Genomic DNA, 18860 nt, shown 5'->3' with positions numbered 1-18860 from the left:
ATGTTGGAAGACAGCTATGTTGGCTGAACAGCTAGTGAAATACACTGTTACTATAAATTACATGGTTAGTATGTTACATGTCTTCAAATTATACATAATTAAAAAAACATGCATGTTTTTGAGAAAATCTTGGTAACTCTCCTCCCAGTATTGTCTCTTTCCCTTCGGAAGGAACTAAACTGGATCTTCTAACTGCAGTTGTCTTAATTTATAATTCCGGCTAATAAATCCAGCAGTACTGAGGAAGAGCTGCACTATTTTGAAGAAGTGCATGGAAATTCTTCCAATATCCTGGACAACATTTATCCTCAACCAACAGAAATCAGGTTACCTGGTTACTATCTGATTGCTGTTTTTGACTTGCTGTGTGCCAACTGGCTGATGGGTTTCCCTATTTGCAACAGTGAATACACTTCAAAAGTACTTCTCTGTGTATGTAAAGTACTTTAAATGTCCTGAGGTTATGAAAGGTACTACAGAAATCTAGGTTTTCCCCTTTTTTTCCTTCTTGAAAATGAACTGGTCAATGCCAGCATTAAAAGTAAAATTGATCAGAAAATCCAGACAATCAATTCTTTTGCTGGGGGGATGGTTTCACAGGTGTCAGCAGCCCTTCAGTACCTCACAAAAGTTATCATTCTGCGACTCTATTAACCATGGAGCACTTTACAGCTGTCTCCCCTCCCCATCATCCAGCATGAAGTGCGCGTGGCAATGCTCAGCGCTGCCAGGGTGGGGGTGGGGGGGGGGGGGGGTGCGGGAGGAGGGTGAGCGTGGACGTCTGTGCATGCGCGGGGACGCGTGTGCTGAAGGCTCCCTGAGGGCACAGAGATACCTCAGGGAGCTGAGGAACTGGAGAAACAAAAACAAAGATTTAAAAGATGATCCAAACACGTCCCTACATGTGACTCAGTCACATGAAGCGGGAAATGTTTGAAAGGAACTTGAAAAATTTTTTCCACCTTTTTATTCGCCGTTGGGAAACCCCACCCCACCCACGGATGACGCTTCGTTAAAAAAAGCAAAGGCTGCCGGGCCTATTCGCCCACCCGCCAATCAAACGGTTGAGTGGGCAGCAAAAAAATGGCAGTTCAATGAAACTCTAATGGGCTTAACAGCCCTCAATTGTCGGTGGGCACACTGCCAATTTTCACGCGCGCCTGCCAACTGGAAGATCGTAAGAGTGCATGACCACGTCAGGACCCTGGCTCGATGTTATGACGTGTAAATTTTACACCCGATCAGGTCGGGTGCGTGCTCATCCGCTAGACGTTAAATCCTGCCCATGAGGTTTCCCATCTATCCCTTCACTTTTTTCTTCTTTCTGCAGTTCTGCTATTTATAATTATAATGAGTTTCACTCTAATTGCATACCCTTGTAGCATGAAAACAGGTGTAGGTCAACCAGCCACTTGAGCCTTTTCCACCAGTTAATTAGGTCGTGGCTAATATCTACCTCAACTGCATTTAACCACCTTAACTCCAGATCCATTAATATTCTGACCTTACAAAAACCTATCAATCCCAATCTTGAACATTTTGTTCTAAGGGGAGCAGGAAAGTGGTAGTGGTGTAGTGGTAATGTCATTGTCACTAGATTTAGTAATCCCGAGACCCAGGCTAATTCTCTTGGGAAATGAGTTCAAATCCCACAATGGCAGCTGCTGGAATTTAAATTCAATTAATAAATTTGGAATTTAAAAAAAGCTAGTTTGAAAATAGTGACCATAAAACCATTGTTGATTGTCGTAAAAGCACATCTGCTTCACTTATGTTCTTTAGCAAAGGAAACCTGCTGTTCTTACCTGGCCTGGCCTACATTTGACTGCAAATCCACATCAATGAGGCTGCCTCTTTAATGCCTTCTGAAATGGCCTAGCAAACCATTCAGTTGTATCAAACCACTACAAAGTCTAAAAGGAATTAAACCAGACAGACCACCCAGCATCGACCTAGGCACCAGAAAAGACAATGGCAATCTCAGCCCTGCTAACCCTGAAAAGTCCTCCTTACTAACATCTGAGGGCTTGTGCCAAAATTGGGACAGCTGTCTCACAGACTAGTCAAGCAACAGCCTGACATAGCCATACTCTCAGAATCATAACTTACAAACAATGTCTCAGACACCACCATCCCTGGGTATACAGTCTGGAGGGAGTTGCCCTTGGACCCTTCAACAATGACTCCAGGTCCATGATGCCTCATGACATCAGGTCAAACATGGGAAAGGAAACGTCCTGCTGATTACCACCTACCGCACCCCCTTCAGCTGATGAATCAGTGCTCCTCCATGTTGAACACCACTTGGAGGAAGCACTGAGGGTGATAAGGGCACAGAATGTTCTCTGGCTGAGGGACTTCAATGTCCATCACCAAGAGTGGCTTGGTAGCACCACTACTGACCGAGTACATAACTGCTAGACTGGGTCTGCGGCAGATGGTGAGGGAACCAACAAGAGGAAAAAACATATTTGAATTCATCCTCTTCAACCTGCCTGCCACAGATGCATCTGTCCATGACAGTACTGGTAGGAGCAAGCACTGCACAATCCTTGTGGAGATGAAGCCCCATCTTCAGATTGACGATACCCTCCATTGTGTTGTGTGGCACTACCACCATGCTAAATGGGATAGATTTTGAATAGATCGAGACACTGTGGGCCACGAGCAGCAGCAGAATTATGTACAACAACAATCTGTAACCTCATGGCCTGGCATATCCCCCACTCTACCATTACCATCAAGCTGGGGGATCAATTTTGGCTCAATGAAGAGTGCAGGAGGGCATGCCAGGAGCAGCACCAGGCATACTTAAAAATGAGGGGTCAACCTGCAAGGCTACAACACAGGACTACTTGCATGCCAAATAGTGGAAGTAGCATGCTATAGACAAAGCTAAACGATCCCACAACCAATAGATCAGATCTAAGCTCCGTAGTCCTACCACATCCAGTCGTGAATGGTGGGGAACAATTAAGGAACAAACAGGAGGAGACTCCAATAAATAGCCAAATAAAGGTCCACAAAAAGCAGGGACAAATCGCTCCATCAGTCTAATCTCAATCATCAGCAGAACAATGGAAGGTATCATCAACATTGCTACCAAGCAGCACTTACACAGCAATAACCACCCAGGCGTGGACAGCACTGCTCCTCCTCTCTCAATTGGCTGCCTGTCTGCCTCAATGTGTTTGCAGTCAAGCATGAGGTGGGCACTCCACTCTGGGGACAAAGTTCTGTAATATATGTGGTATTGAAGGAAAGCATGAGTCCGCGTGGCTAATTATTTTTGTAGCCAGGGTGCATCTTAGCTGATGTAGTCCACCATGTGCCATGCTTTTGCCCTCCTATGCAGGCCCACAAAAGAATGACAGGAGTCATGATGGCAGAGCAGGTCAGGGAGGCTAGGAGGAGCAGTGGCTGTAGGAACAGCAAGATCCAGGACTGTTAGAACCGAGGAAGTACGTCTTGCCACCTTCACAACTGTCCCAAACGCTTCCTCAGTGAGAAAATCTTCAAACCCCTCATGCCCGGGTGGGTGGGTGGGTGGGTGGGTGGGTGGGTGGGTGGGGGGGGGGGGGGGGGGGGGGGGGGGGTGGGATGTGAGCAAGTGCCAGTTCTGAAATTTTTTGCAAGGCATAGGCTGTGTAACTATGAGCACCCTCAAATAGGAAGGATATAAAAGTAATAGAAAAGGGGCATTTTGGGTTCACCAAGGTATTTTTAAGGATAAGGAGGCAGAGTTAGGAAGAGAAACTTGAGAAGTTTGGGCCTTTTCACTAAAATTACTATAAGTGTGTGTGAAAGAGTGAATGAATGAGTGTTCAAGAAAGTGAGTGTGTGAGGGAATGTGGTCTGTCTCTCTCTAGCTCTGCTTCTTTAGTGAAAAGACAAAAACGGTTTTATTAGTTAGGTCTGCTGTTTAGCAATTTTTAATGTCATTTTTATTAATGACTTGTTTTTGAATGATCAATTTAATGCTTTGACATTGTTCTTTATGTTTTCTTCAAATCTTAACTTTTTAAAAAAATTTATGTTTAATGTTGTGCCAAACCAGATCTCAAGCAGCTGTTGCTAGGTTTCTGGTTGAAGGAGAATGAGAGGCTCACAGGAAGTCTGACTGCTTTTTGGAGAGCTGGCAAAAGGGGTTATTTCTGCTTCAATAGAAGAGGGGGTGTTGGAAACGCTCAGCACATCTGGTGGCATCTGTGCAGAGAGAAACAGAGGTCAGTGACCCTTCATCAGAACTGGCGCAGATGATGGACCTGAGAGAGAAACAGAGTCAATGCTTCAGGTCCATGATCTGCACTAGTTCTAATGAAGGGTCACTGACCTCTGTTTTTCTCTCCACACGTGCTGCCAGACCTGCTAAGTATTTCCAGCATTTTCTGTTTAGATTTCAGATCTCTTACATCTGCAGTACTTTGCCCTCCTATTATATGCTCCATGCTGGGCATTTGCAAGTGTGGTTAGTTTCAATTTAAAATGAGGAAATATTGATCACTCAATGTAAAGTGTAATTTTTCTGTTAACAGGGCCCACTTATGTGGATAGAAATAGCACATTATTGCGGGTGAATTAATTGGTGCTAATTTACAGGAAAATTTTGCCATTCTTAAACTTGGAAGTGAAACTAGGAGACATGCGCTGATAAAATATGTTACTGTTAACTCAAGATGTTCTCATTTCTACATAGGATTGTTGTTTGCAGTGCTTGAGGTTCAAGTCTTTTGGATGTTGCTGTCTGGATACCGCAGGGGGCCAGATTCAAAGAAACAAATTTGGTTGCATAATATGAACGACCTAGTTGTGTGGAATTGTCTGAGAGTGTTGTGATTGTAAAGTGTATCATATGGAAACTTGAGCTTTCGTTAGGCTTTATGGAGGCATAGAGTACAAAAGCCAAGAAGTTTTGCTAAACCTACATAAAACAGTTCGACCCCACTGTGACTATGGTTCCCAATTCTGAGCACCCAAAGGATGTGAGGCGGGGTGGGATAAGGGGCCAAGAAATAGGAGAAGCACTAGGGCCCATGATTTCTCTCCCTGGCCCTGCCAACTAGTATTGTCTTGGTAAGACCCCAAACACTTCCTAAGTCCCCATCCAGTACTGATTGCCTCCTCAAGCCCCAAGCGCAGGACCGGCAATGACCACCATTGCTGCTGGCACTGCTGCTGCTGCTGAAGGGTTGCCAGCTTCTGATTGGCAGGCAGCTCTCTGAGGCAGGACTTCCTACCTTGACGGGCAGAAGTCCCGCCTCCAGTCCAACTGGCTGTTAAATGGTTGCAGGGCAGCTGTTCTTTGGCTGGGTGGGCTCCCCTGGACATTTTGGCCAGAGAGTTGGGACCATGGCATCCCATCAAATCCAGCCCTTTATCTCTGAACTTAAAAAGAGCCTGATAATAAAACAGTTAATATAAAATAGCAAAAACATTCTGGAATGATTTGTATTACATTAGTTTAGAGGAAAGTTCTGAACAAATGTCCTGTACTTAAATTTATTTATATATGCAGAACCTTGACAGTACTGTCCAGAGATATTTGATAAAGAAAAGCAATAGTTTTACATTATTCATAGACTTCAGTATAAAAGTTGATACACCACACAGAAGGAAAGGGTGTTTCCACCATGTTATATAGATTTATTTATGTGAAGGAAACAAAGATGCACCTACACTGGAAAAGGTAAACAATTTATTTATTCCCAGGAACTAATAATTAATTACTTCACTATTATTTTTACAAATTGCTTTATAAACACTTTCAATGGAAATGTTAACTCTTTCCTCTTACAATAGCATAAGTCCCAATTCTATGTGAGCAATGCCACAGGAAATCAGCCAGTAATCTAAAATTTCCTTTAAATCTGCATATGGCTGATTCTTTGTTCTTGGACTTTATAGCAGGAGTAATTTAGAAAGTTGGAGATTTTCTACACACCTCATTCTTGCAAAAAACCAGAAAATTGGTTAACTCACCTTTCCTGTTACCACAGATACTAGCAGTAACTCATTACACTGCTAAATCAACTGGCTATTCAGCTCATTGAAGTTTATGAAATCCTACTGTATACAAAATGGATGCTTGTGCAACAACAGTCACAACTTCAAAAGCAATCAGAAGTTTTGCAGCGCTTCTAAGAAGTACATCTAAATGTGCATGTGTATCTTTGTATGTCACCTTGCCTTGAAATAATTTTGGCATCATTTGAATGTAATCTAATTCCATTGTTTTTCATTGTATTTTGAGATTGTTTAGGAAGACGATGTAGTGCCACAGGAGGAACAATCTCTCCACAAAATGAAAGAGGGGTGCACTTCTGAGACTGAAGTGAAGCACATTTTTGGGCTTTGTAGGAACCTTTACTCTGTAAATTAACTACTGTACTAGGCCAAGAGCGCATAATACTGACATTCTTTTATTTAATTAATTCAGGATCTGGATATTGCTGGCAATGCCAGCATTTATTACATATCCCCAGTACAACTGAGTGGCTTACTAAGGACAGTTAAGAATTAACCATGTTGCTGTGGGATTTGAGTCACGTATATGCAATACAGGATAAAGACGACAGGTTTCCTTAAAGGGCATTAGTAAACTGGTTGGGTTTTTACAACAATCCAACAGTTCCATGGTCACTTTTACTGACACCAGCTTTCTATTTCCAGATTTTTTTAATGGAATTAAAATTTTCAAATTACCATGGTGGGGTCTGAACTGGCATTCTCTGAATTATTAGTCTAGTTCTCTGGGCTACATTGCCATTATGGTACCATTCCCACTAGATACCAGAAATGGGAAGGGTTCAAATTTCTCACATTTATATGTCACTTTAATAAGGAAAAATATTCATACAAAAAGACAAACTGAAAAATTGAAATGGAATCAGTTAACGATTGATTTATAAAATACATTTGTCGATGGAAAGACTTTCATGTTTAAAGCATTGACTGCTTCTCACCTCTCTCATCCTTGCGCTACTGAAAGTTGGTGTCAAGACACTGCGGACATTCTTCCAATCTCCATCTTGTAGGAACAAAAGGCTGTCACTTAGTGGCTTTCTGGAAACAGTAACTTTCTGAAAGATAGAAGAATAATTTATTACCAGCTAAGCATCTCAGGTTTCTTGAGGCCACTTTTAAGGGCACATACTGCAGTGGCCAAAATACAGCACTGCTTGTAAAATATTTATTTTTAAAATTTGCTCTTCTTTTGAAGGTGGGACTCCTGGGGTCCAATTCCACTGCAGCCACCCTGAGATCTCCTCCAATAGACACTTGGATGAGTGTTGGCTGGTTGTTTAACTGTGGTGGGCCTCATAACTGAGCTTCATCCAATATTCACCTGATGTTCAGACATGCCTGCTTGTACTCAAAACCAGATCTCAGATGTGAAGCTTTTTTTAAAATTCATTCGTGAGATGTGGACATTGCTGGCAAGGCCAGCATTTATTGCCCATCCCTAACTGCAATTGTTCAGGGGACATTTTTAAGAGTCAACCACATTGCTGCAGGTCTGGACTCATATGTCAGCCAGACCAGGAGAGGACAGCAGATTTCCTTCCCTAAAGGACATTAGTGAACTAGATAGGGTTTTACCAAAATCAACAATGGTTTCATGGTCATTATTAGATTTTCAATTCCTGATATTTATTGAATTCAAATGTCACCATCTGCCATGGCGGGATTTGAACCTGGGTCCCCAGAGCATTACTGGGTCTCTGGATTACCAGTACTGCCCACTAACTTACTTCACTACTGCTGCTGCACTGGAAATAATTATTTCAGACAAAGCTTTGAAATTAAAGCTAGCCATGTACTTTGATTTCACTTAATCCAGGATGCATTGCATGCAAGAGAAGGTATAGTAGTCCCTTTGATGGTGCACAATTGCAGTTTTGCAGACTGTGTTTACTTACAACACAGAAGTCGATGGTTTAGAATATATGTAATATCGGTCAATAAATGACGTGAGTTTCCAGTAATGGTTCCCCGAAGCATTGCATTTGGAAGGCAGATGACTTTCAGATCAGTTATCAAAATATCCCTGACCTTTAAAGCCTGATAAATTTTCAGATTCTATTCTATATCTGTTCAGATTAATGCATTAGAGGGGTTAGGTTAAATTTTGCCATTAAGCTAATAACATACAGGATATGTTTTAAAATTATTATCCATCCTTCAGACATAGGTACGCTGGCATCCCTAGTTGTCCTGGGGAAGTGGGGATGGGCTTTCTTGAAACACTGAGCAGCAGTCTAGTACAACTGCAGTTCTTGGTTGGCCACCATCACAGGATTCAACGACTCTGGTGTGGGACTGGAGTCACGTATAGGCCAAACCAGGTAAGAATGTTTCCTTCCTGAAAGAGCATCAGTGAACCAGTTGGGTTTTAATGACAATTCAACAGCTTCATGGCCACTTTACTCTATTTTCTTTCCAGGTATCTCAGGAACATAGGCCAGGATTTTACAGCCCCTGTCGTGGCATTCAATTCAGCTGGACTGTAATATCCTGCCAGGCGGGAGGGGCCATAAAATCATGGCCATAATGTTTTACGCATTGTCAACGGTCACGTCTAGAACTCAACAAGTGAACTCCGTATGTTGCAAGCAGGGGTGTAGCGCTGCCAAAGCGCATCAGAGAGCCACTCCAGCACTTCTGGCCAGGGCCCGGGAGAGGGAGGTGGAGATGGTTCCAGACACCAGGGCCTGGGGGTTAGGGGGCCCCGGGCTCAGTGTTTTAAACGGAGTTCTCATCCTCCACACTAGCAGAAGCCCAGTAATGAGTGAAATTGACCTGACAGACCAGCTTCAAAATATTGGAAGTTGTGATTTTTTTTAAGCCGGTCCGTCAGGTCCTAAATTCTGGCTGCTCAGAGAGGCTGAGGGAAGAGGGTAGGGGAGTGGGGGATGGGTGGTGTTGGTGGGGGTGGTGTTTGGGGGAGGGGAGTGAGGAGGCAGTTGGACGGGTGTTAGGGTGGAGGGGGAATAGTAATCATTATTCGGTTCCATAAACATCAACTTTACAACGAACAAAACCACAGATAAACTAAATGTTTTCTGTAATTTTCTCAAAAGTATTGACAGAATTCTTTTTTAAAGATGGCAGATTGCACAGTAAAGACTTGAAGTGGAAGACTTTGAGAATCAGCTCGTTCTTTTAAACACATTTGAAACTACAGATGAGCATTCTCCAGTAGTTAATTATTGTTCAGACTATTGGGCCGTTTATTTACTGGTGAGCCACTGAGTTGTTCTTTTGAATTTGCTCAGGCCACTAAACCAAGAAGTAGAAACCTGCAAAAATTGCCAGCGCTGTCCACGATTCACAACTTCAATTTACAATCGGGCGGCGCTAGAGAAGAAAAGTTACAAAGGGTTCCAAACTGGATAAACCACATGAACAAAAATTATAATGAAGGATGCAAAAAAAAAAGTTCTGAAATCATTGTCATTATCAAAATAAAGTTTGTTAATATAAATCAAATGAGCATCAGTTTTGAAAACAACTCCTGTGGCCACTGCTATGTCTTACCTCATGGCGTGCCATGCTTTGAGAAATCTCCCTGCACTTGCACTGATATCTCAGCACATTTTTGTGCAACAGTAATGTGTTAATTGAACAATATCCAGATGGAGGGGAAGCTACAACAATTAGAATGTATAACTGTCCAAAGTGAGCAACAAGAGTACAAATGTCAGCGAACGGGGACCTGAATGCAATTTATGTTTTTAAAGCAATTAGGGAAACAATAATTATTAAATAAAAATATACAGACTAATGGGTCAAGTATACAATAATTTGTATGTGCCCTGAAGGGGGATGCAGTTACTTAACCTAAAGTTTAAACCAGTGTCCTTATATTTTATGTGCGCTCTTTCCCCTGCCAATCTGGTCCGAAAGTTGCATGCGCTCTGGGATTGGACAGAAAAAGTTTTTGTGAGCATCTTGATTGGCGAGGAAATTTCACAGGGGCAAAGAGAATGACTGTCACTCCCACTTTTCAGTGTTTCAAATTCAGGAAATTCCTGGACAACTTCAACTGGAAGCATTTTGGTTTTTTTAATTTAAAAAAATAACTTACTGGGCTATTTAATAATACAAACAATACTAACAGTTCAATGGAACTACTTCAATTTTCCTCCTAACACCATCATCAAAGCAATGAATGATTAACAGAAAAGCTTGTTCGATAAGGCTTTGCAACAAGAACAAGGATTTACCATTTTGTTTCATGAGACTGAGTCCTGTATTAAGGCAGGTAAACTGCACTCACTGTGTATGGGGGAGTGGGGATCATTTTTCATTGCTATGACTCGCTTTGCATTTAAAGTATTCTCCCAGCCTTCTTGATCACATCATCAGGGTAACCTTCAGCTTCTATGTTTATCAAGTTCCTTGAATGTATCTACACTAGAATCATAGAATGGTTACAGCATAGAAGGAGGCTATTCAGCACATTGTCCCTGTGTCAGTTCTCTGCAATAGCAACTCAGCTAGTCCCACTCCTCGACCTTCTTCCTTGTAGCCCTGTAAAATCTTTTCTCTTGAGATAACTGTCCAGTTCCCTTTTGAAAACCATAGCTGAATCTGTCTCCACCACATGCTCAGGCAGTGCATTCCAGATCCAAACCACTTGTTGCACAAAGTTTTCCCTCATGTCACCTCTGGTTCTTTTGTTAATCACCTTAGGGTTCCTGACCTTCTGCCGATGGGAAATGTTTCTCCCCATTTAGGGTGTTCAGACCCCTCATGACTTTGAACATGTCTAACAAATCTCGTCTCACCCTTCTCTTCTCCAAGGAGAACAGCCCCAGCTTCGCCAATCTATCCACATAACTAAAGTCTCTCATCCTCAGACCCATTATCATAAGTCTTTTCTGGACCCTTTCAAAACCTTCACAGCTTTTCCAGTGAGGCTGAGTCAGTGTTTTATGAAGTTTCATAACTTACTTGCTTTTGTTCTCTATGCCCCTATTTATAAAACTCAGGGTTCAGTGTAAGTTATTAACTGCTTTTTCAACCTGCCCTGTCACCTTCCATGAGTTATACACATATACACCCATACCCCTCTGTTTCTGCATTGTCTTTAGAATTGTACCCTCTATTATATGTCACCTCTCCTCGTTCTTCTGACCAAAATGTATCACTTCACACTTCTCTATATTAAATTTCAAGTGCCACATGTCTGCCCATTCCACCAGCCTGACTCTATCCTCTTGAAGTTTATCACTATTCTCCTCACAGTTCACAATACTTCCAAAACTTGCATGATCTACAAATTTTGAAATTGTGCCCTGTACATCCAGGTCTAGGTTATCAATATAAATCAAGAAAAGCAATTGTCCCTCTATATACCATCTCCTAGTCAGAAGTAAGTAAAGTTTTCAGTAATTCATGTTTTTAATAGGCTTCAATTAAATAACTAAACTGTTGTACAATGAAATTCTATCTACGCTGAAGACTAATGATTCAAAATACCGCATGGGTTGAAACAAAATGCCTACTGGCACTAATATTTTTCACTTAAAAAGCATAGTTTTACTGAAACAAAAGCAAAAAATACTGGAAAAACTCAGCAGGTCTGGCAGCACTTGTGGAGAGAAAGACAGAGTCTGTTTCAGATTTCCAGCACCTGCAGTATTTTGCCTTTATCATAGTTTTACTGCAGTTTGGGGACTCAAATGATTAATACATAGGAAAACAATGTAATAGTAGATTTAGAAATGATAATGCCAATACATTTTCTTAGAGCTCATGCACGTTAAAATTTGCCACTACGCCATTGACTGCAAGGCATCAGGTTGGCAGCTGTTCAGGAATTAAGAACATTTTGGAGGCAGTGAGAAACTTGCAGGACATTCTTAATCACGATAAATGTCTGGAATAATCTGCCTTGTGGGCTAGAGATGCAAAAATATCAGTGATATGGAAATTGAAACTGAAGATGAGAATAGGAGAGTTAGGGTACTGGAGAGATACGTTTCAAGAGGCAAGATCACCAATTCTCATCTCAAATTTGTCTGAGGTTGCATGTAGGTCTCTTGTAGGGATAGCTGATTATTTCTGTCTTTGTTCAGCACTTCCTTAATTTTTCCATGGTTGCTTTATCTGCATAAAAAAAAATTCATGGCAAGTATACAAATCCAAACAGGAAAAGAGTTAAACATTTCACATTTAAGAGTCAAGGCAGGAAATCGGTTTATTAAAGATTATTTAAGGAGAAAGATCATGCTGTGGTCTATATGTTGGTGTAGTTGGAAGCACATTTCTCAATATGGCATTTACTCTGAGCAGAGTATATTGATGGCACAGTTGTGCCTACTTCCACAATAATTTTACATGTTTGAGGGTGAGAATGACTCTGGGGTTGCTTTGAAAACAATATCAAACCTGTGAGGGAAGGGAAGATGAGCAAATCTATGCTCCGGTCCCTGAACAGATGTCCCTTTCTTTGTATAGGAAATATTGTCTGATAAGCCAAGACTGTGATAGCCTTGTTCACGTTCACCAACTGAGCTCAAACATGATGAATGACCAAGATAAAAGCAAAATACTGTGTTTGCTAGAAATCTGAAACAAAAACAGAAAGTGCTGGAAAAACTCAGCAGGTCTAACAGCATCTGTGGAGAGAAAGACAGAGTTAAAGTTTCAGGTCTGTATGAGCTAAAGAGAAGTAAAAATGTGATGAAATGTATACTGTCCAAGGCGGGAGGGGGCGGTGCAGCAGGTGAAGCTGGATAGAAGGCCAGTTACAGGTGAAGGCAAAGGAAAGTTTGACAAGGATGTCATGAACAAAAGGACAAAGGAGTGTTAATGGTGGTGATACTGGCTAAAGGAGGTGCTGATGGTGGCATTAAGGTCAGAAAGCAGAATGTGGTAATAGCAGGACAAGGGTAAGCACTCTAGAAAGAACAACATGAACAAGTGACAGATGGCCCTTTTGGGGGTGGGTTGGGGGGAGGGGACGGTGGTGGGAAAAAAGATCGAAAATAGAATATAAGGTGGGGATAAAACAATGAATAAAAATGAAAATAAATAAAAATAAAAATAAGTGGATAAAAAATAAAAATAAACAAATAAAAATGAATATTGAAAAAAGGGGATAAAAAAGGGGTGAAGATGGAGGACAGAGTTCATGGTCTGAAGTTGTTGAACTCAATGTTAAGTCCGGAAGGCTGTAAACTGACAGTAAAGTAATGGAAGGGGTCATCAACAGTGCTATCAAATGGCACTTGCTCAGCAATATCCTGCTCACTGATGCCCAGTTTGTGTTTCGCCAGAGCCACTCAGCTCCTGACCTCATTACAGCCTTGGTTCAAACATGGACAAAAGAGCTGAACTCCCAAGGTGAGGTGAGGTGAGAGTGACTGCCCTTGACAGCAAGGCAGCATTTGACAGAGTGTGGTATCAAGAAGCCCTAGCAAAACTGGAGTCAATGGGAATCAAGGGGGGAAACTCTCCGCTGAAGTCATACCTAGCACAAAGGAAGATGGTTGTGGTTGTTGGAGGTCAGTCATCTCAGCTCCAGGGCATCACTGCAGGAGTTCCTGAGGGTAATGTCCTCGGTCCAATCATCTTTAGCTACTTCATCAGTGACCTTCCTTCCATCATAAGGTCAGAAGTGGGGATGTTTGCTGATGATTGTACAATGTTCAGCATCATTCGTGACTCCTCAGATGCTGATGCAGTCCATGTCCAAATGCAGAAAGACCTGAACAATATCCAGGCTTGGACTAACAAGTGGCAAGTAACATTCGCGCCACACAAGTGCCAGACAATGACCACTGTTAGGAACATTTTTTAAATTTCTGTTGGACTGTTGTAAAGGATGTATCTTTTTAATTTCTGTTGGACTGTGCCTTAGAATTACAGTGGCTGCAGTTTAAAGAACATGTCCACTGGAACGGGATGAGAGATATATACAATGTTGCAGTCCTGGAACAGAAAGACAGGATGGTGCTAGAAAGGAGTTCTGGACAAAGCCTGACAACAGCATTTTAATTGGCTCCTGACCAGGTGACTAGGGTTTTGTGCAGCAGAAAGCTCCTGGCCTGCAAAGAGAAAACATCTAAAATCTCTTTCCTCATATCTCTATGACTAGCTCTCTCTCTCTGAGGAATTCCCTGTAGAAAGGAAAAGGGGGAAACCACTGTTAGAAACATTGAAAAGCAAACTCTCAACCAGTGAACTAAATATTGAAACTGCTGGAAGACCAACTCATGTCATCAACAAGAACTGAAAGGAATTTAGAAGACATCGATCAAAATCTAGCCATCGAATCCTGTACTCCAGATTGGTGCTATTGAACTGTTTTATCCTACACTTGAAATTTATGTTTTGTGTGTCTGATGTGTCGTGTGTGTGTGCGCGCGTGCAGGGATTTAAGAAGAGGTTAGAGTTTAAGTTATAATGTTGGAAGTTAGCAGTTCATATTTTTTTCTTTTGCCACTGGTTATCGACAGTTTGTTCAATAAATAGCTATTTACTTATTGGGCAGGATTTTTCAGTCAGCGTGTGGGGGCGAGCCTGACATGCCGACGCATAAAATGACACGTGATGACATCGGACATGCGATGTTTCGTTCGGCAGGCGTGCGCCAGAGTTGGCTGCATGCCCGCTGATATGTAAATGGCCTATTAAGGCCATTAAGGAAGTGATTAATGTAATTGTTAACGCTGCCCATCCAACCTTAAGGTTGGCAGTCAGGCGAAAAGGCCAAGCAGCCTTTACGTTTTCTTAGGAAACCTCATCCAAGAGCAGGATGAGCGCCGTGCCTCATGTCTTACGCTGGGTAAGGGTGCACCTTAATTGGCCCGCTCACGTAAAATGGTGGCGTGGAGCCAATTGCAGGCGGCAATCGGCTCCATGACCACCCCTGCCTGCTCCCAACGAGCCCGGCCGCCGACTGAAAAACTCAGGCCATCAAGTTTACAAACCCGGTGCTCGTATTCTGTTAACCTAAATTAAACAGTTAGGTAGAATTGGGGCAACCTGGTGGTTTGACCGACTTTTCACATTTGTCTCGGCTCGGGGAACAGTGGGACTTGATATTACAGTGCCCTATCCCCAATGAGTCGTGACGAAGTTTGGGGCCTCGGGTCCAGGATATTTTGGAACAAAAAACAACGACGATTTGGGTGTAGATTTAGAAAGTAATAAAAGCTAAAATGAAACACCAGGTTTGTACTGTCAAAAGTAAGATGTCACTGGAAACTGCTAAAGCTTTCCTGCAAGTGGGAGAGATGTCCCTGATGATTTTACAACGGATCCCAAAAGGTAGATTAATCAAATTGGCAAGTTAGTTAAGAGTAGGGTTGTCTGCCAAAGCTAGGAAAGCAGAGACGATCGAAGAGATGGCACAGCATTTGAAATTGGAAAGGAATACCCGAGGGACGGAGTTCTCCAAGGGGTGGTTCATGGAATGGATTCAAATTCAGTTGGAAATAAAAAAACCGGAACTAGAGACAGCAGAAAAGAAAAAAAAAATGGAAAAGCGAGCAACTGAGACAAGATTTTGCCCTTGCCGGGGGTGCTCAGCTGGGGTAGTTGGGAAGCCGACCGCCACCTGCGATCGGCCCCACACTGTAATTTCACGCTGGCGGGCCAATTAAGGCCTGCCCTGCGTGGATCACGAGCAGCTGCGCTGAGCACTGCCTGTGTGGACGGGGGGGCGCGGACGGAGAGCCAGGCCTAGCGTGCAGTTCATGCATGCGCAAGAAACAGCGCTTCAATCTCCCTGAGGCACGGAGCTGCCTCAGGGAGACTGAGCGCTGTGTAAAAAAAAAACATGAAGAGAATAAAAATTTAACAAAATATGTCCCCTCTGTCACATGAGCTGGGACAAGTTTTTAATTCAAAAATAAAGTTTTTATTTAATGTTTATTTGCTTTAGGAAACCTCGTCCCGCCCGTGGATGAGGTTTCCTAAAAAATGTAAAGGCCGCTTGGTAAGGTTGGACGGGCAGCGTAAATTTGAATTTACTTAGATTGTTAATGGACTAAATAGGCCTTTTAATTATTGGCGGGCGAGCGGCCAACAGCGGTGTGAGCCCACTGAACGAAATATTGCGAGACTGCGCGATGTTGTCGGGACGCATGCCCGATGTCATCGCGCGTTATTTTACACTCGAGCATGTTCGGCGCATGCCCGCATGCCGAGCGCATTATTCTGCCCTTTGAGTTCCCAAGGGAACAGGCAGAAAGGCAGGAGAAAGAAAGAAAACAGGAAAGGTTATTAGAAAAGGAGGAAGGAGAAAAAGAGAGAGAATTCCAGTTTAAAACGCTGACAGTTAAAAAGGAGACACCGGTAGGTGAGGCAGGACTTAGTTCCAGATCGGAACCCAGTGGGGAGATGTTTAAATTTGTACAAGCTCTTCCAAGGCTTGAGGAAAGGGATGTTGAAGCATTCTTTATTTCATTCGAGAAGTAGTTAAACAGATTAACAAGCCAAAGAAAAACTGGACATTGCCCATGCAGAGTAAATTGACAGGGAGACGACAGGAAATTTATGCTTCACCGTCAGATGAGGTTTTTAGGGATTATGAGGTGGTGAAAAAGGCCATTTTGAGCGCATATGAGTTGGTCCCTGAAGCTTACAAACAAAAGTTTTGAAATTTGAGGAAACAGCCTGGGCAAACTTACATTGAATTTGAAAGGATTAAGTAAAGTAGTTTTGACAGGTGGATACGAGCATTAGGAGTTGAAATTATCTATGAAGTTCTCAGAGAGACCATTCTCTTGGAAGAATTTAAAAAATCCCTACCTTCTGTGATAAGAACCCATGTTAAATTCCAAAGGATTGCAACTGCTAGACAGGCAGCAGTAATGGCTGACTATTATGAGCTGATCAATAAACCAAAACCTTTTTTCAATCACCCTTCATAAATTTGAAAAGGATAGAAAGTGGGAGAATGAAAGGAAGGCGAGTAGCCAGGTAAAGAATGGATAGCTGGGAATACCTTAGATCTCCTCCCCAGATCAGGAAGGAAGGTACTGAGGGTGGAGGTGAAACACAAAGGCCCAAGTATTTCCATTGTAATAAAGTGGGTCACATTCATTCAAAATGCTGTTAGTTGTGGGGAAGCCCATGGGACTTATTTGGAGTTTGTAAGAGTGAGTCTGAAAAGGGAACTCAAAAAGAAAATGCCACGGATCAAATTGTAGTTTTAACTACAAATAAGGGTCTGAAGGTAAACACTGCTGTGAATGCAGGTGAAGTGAATAAGCTAGATGAAGGATATAAAGGGATTTTGTCTAAAGGGAAGATAACCCATTTTTCATCAAATAATGCAGCTAAACCCATAACTATATTAAGGGACACAGGAACTATTCAAACTCTTATGCTGGAGAAGGACCTAATTTTCCCTCCAGAGAGTTCATTGAAAGCTAAAGTATTGATAAACGGGATAAGTAGAGAGTATATCCTATTTTCACTGTACAAAGTGCAATTGGAGTGTGATTTGTTATCTGGATCGCCAGTTGTAGGAGTGTTTAAGAAATTACCTGTGGATGGAGTTGATTTACTCCTGGGGAATGATTTGGCTGAAGTGAAGGTTATAGCTTCACCCATAATCACAGAAAGTCTGAGAGAGGCTAAAGAGATGGAGCAGTTACAAGAAAGAGTTCCTGGTATTTTTCCATCATGTGTGGTGACCAGGGCAATGGCTGAACAAAGTCCATCACCAGAGGTCAAAGTATTACCACGAGCAGATGTTAGAGTAGCTGAAGCTTTATTTAAGGATGAGGATAATTCAAAGGAAGTGTTTGGCATGTCTTCATTAACTGAGGCTCAAAAAGCAGATCCAGAATTAAACAAGTTAGCACAGTCAGCTCACACTGAAGCTGAGGCTGAAGGAGTTCCAGAGTGCTATGACCTTAAAAACGGAGTTCTGATGAGGAAGTGGTGACACCCTCACAGAACTGCGGATAAGGAATGGATGGCTGTTCGTCAGATAGTGGTGCCGCCCAAACATCGTAAGGAGATATTGTAAGTAGCATATGAAATCGCTATGGCAGGACATGTAGAAATATCGAAAACCCAAGCATCGATAAAGAGCCATTTTACCTGGCCAGGACTTCATAAAGATGTAGTGCAATTTTGTAAAGCGTGTCATATGTGTCAGGTGGTAGGTAAACCTCAACAGGTAATCAAACCAGCACCTTTAATACTCATACCAGTTTTTGAAGAACCATTCAGTCGGTTATTAGTAGGTTGTGTAAGACCATTACCCAAAACGAAAGCAGGACATCAGTATATCCTTACAATCATGGATATGATAACCCGATTTCCAGAAGCTATTCTTTTAAGGACAATTACAGCCAAGGTGGCAGTGGAAAAGTTAACTCAATTTTTCATTCGTTATGGCCTACCAATTGAAATACAATCTGATCAAGGTTCTAACTTCATGCCTAAAATTTTCCAGGACATAATCAGCAATTTGGGTATCAAACAACTAAAGTCTACCACCTATCACCCATAGACACAGGGAGCTTTAGAGAGATACCATCAGACTCTCAAAACCACGATTAAGACCTATCGCCATGAATACCCAACGGGTTGGGACAAAGGATTAGATTTCTTACTATTTGCTACCAGAGATTCTCCGAATTAATCTATTGGATTTAGTCCATTCGAATTGATCTATGATCATGAAATAAGAGGTCCATTACAAGTGATTAAGGCAAAGTTCCTAAAGCAGAAAGACGAATCCACCATGTTGGATTATGTGTCCATGTTTCTAGAAGAACTTACAGGAGAATGCAAAATGTAGCATGAGAGCACTTAAAAATTTCCCAAGCCAAAATAAAAGGATGGGCAAACAAACATGCTACAACTAGAATGTTCCAAGCAGGAAA

The 18860-nt window shown here is 42.1% G+C and overlaps 1 protein-coding gene across 4 annotated transcripts in view; it reads right to left on the bottom strand.

Moving 5' to 3' along the window:
• Window positions 1–18860, bottom strand: part of tbxas1 (thromboxane A synthase 1 (platelet)) — a 230773-nt gene that overhangs the window by 76855 nt on the left and 135058 nt on the right. For all 4 annotated transcript variants that reach the window (XM_041216332.1, XM_041216334.1, XM_041216335.1 and 1 more), the window contains one exon: window positions 6963–7079. In XM_041216332.1, the coding sequence (XP_041072266.1) occupies window positions 6963–7079 (117 nt within the window). The remainder of the gene's footprint in view (window positions 1–6962; window positions 7080–18860) is intronic.

The sequence above is a fragment of the Carcharodon carcharias genome, chromosome 21, assembly GCF_017639515.1.
Source record: "Carcharodon carcharias isolate sCarCar2 chromosome 21, sCarCar2.pri, whole genome shotgun sequence".
In the NCBI taxonomy this organism is placed as follows: domain Eukaryota; kingdom Metazoa; phylum Chordata; class Chondrichthyes; order Lamniformes; family Lamnidae; genus Carcharodon; species Carcharodon carcharias.
Note: the sequence above shows the minus strand (reverse complement) of the source record. Positions and strands in the feature narration are given on the sequence as shown.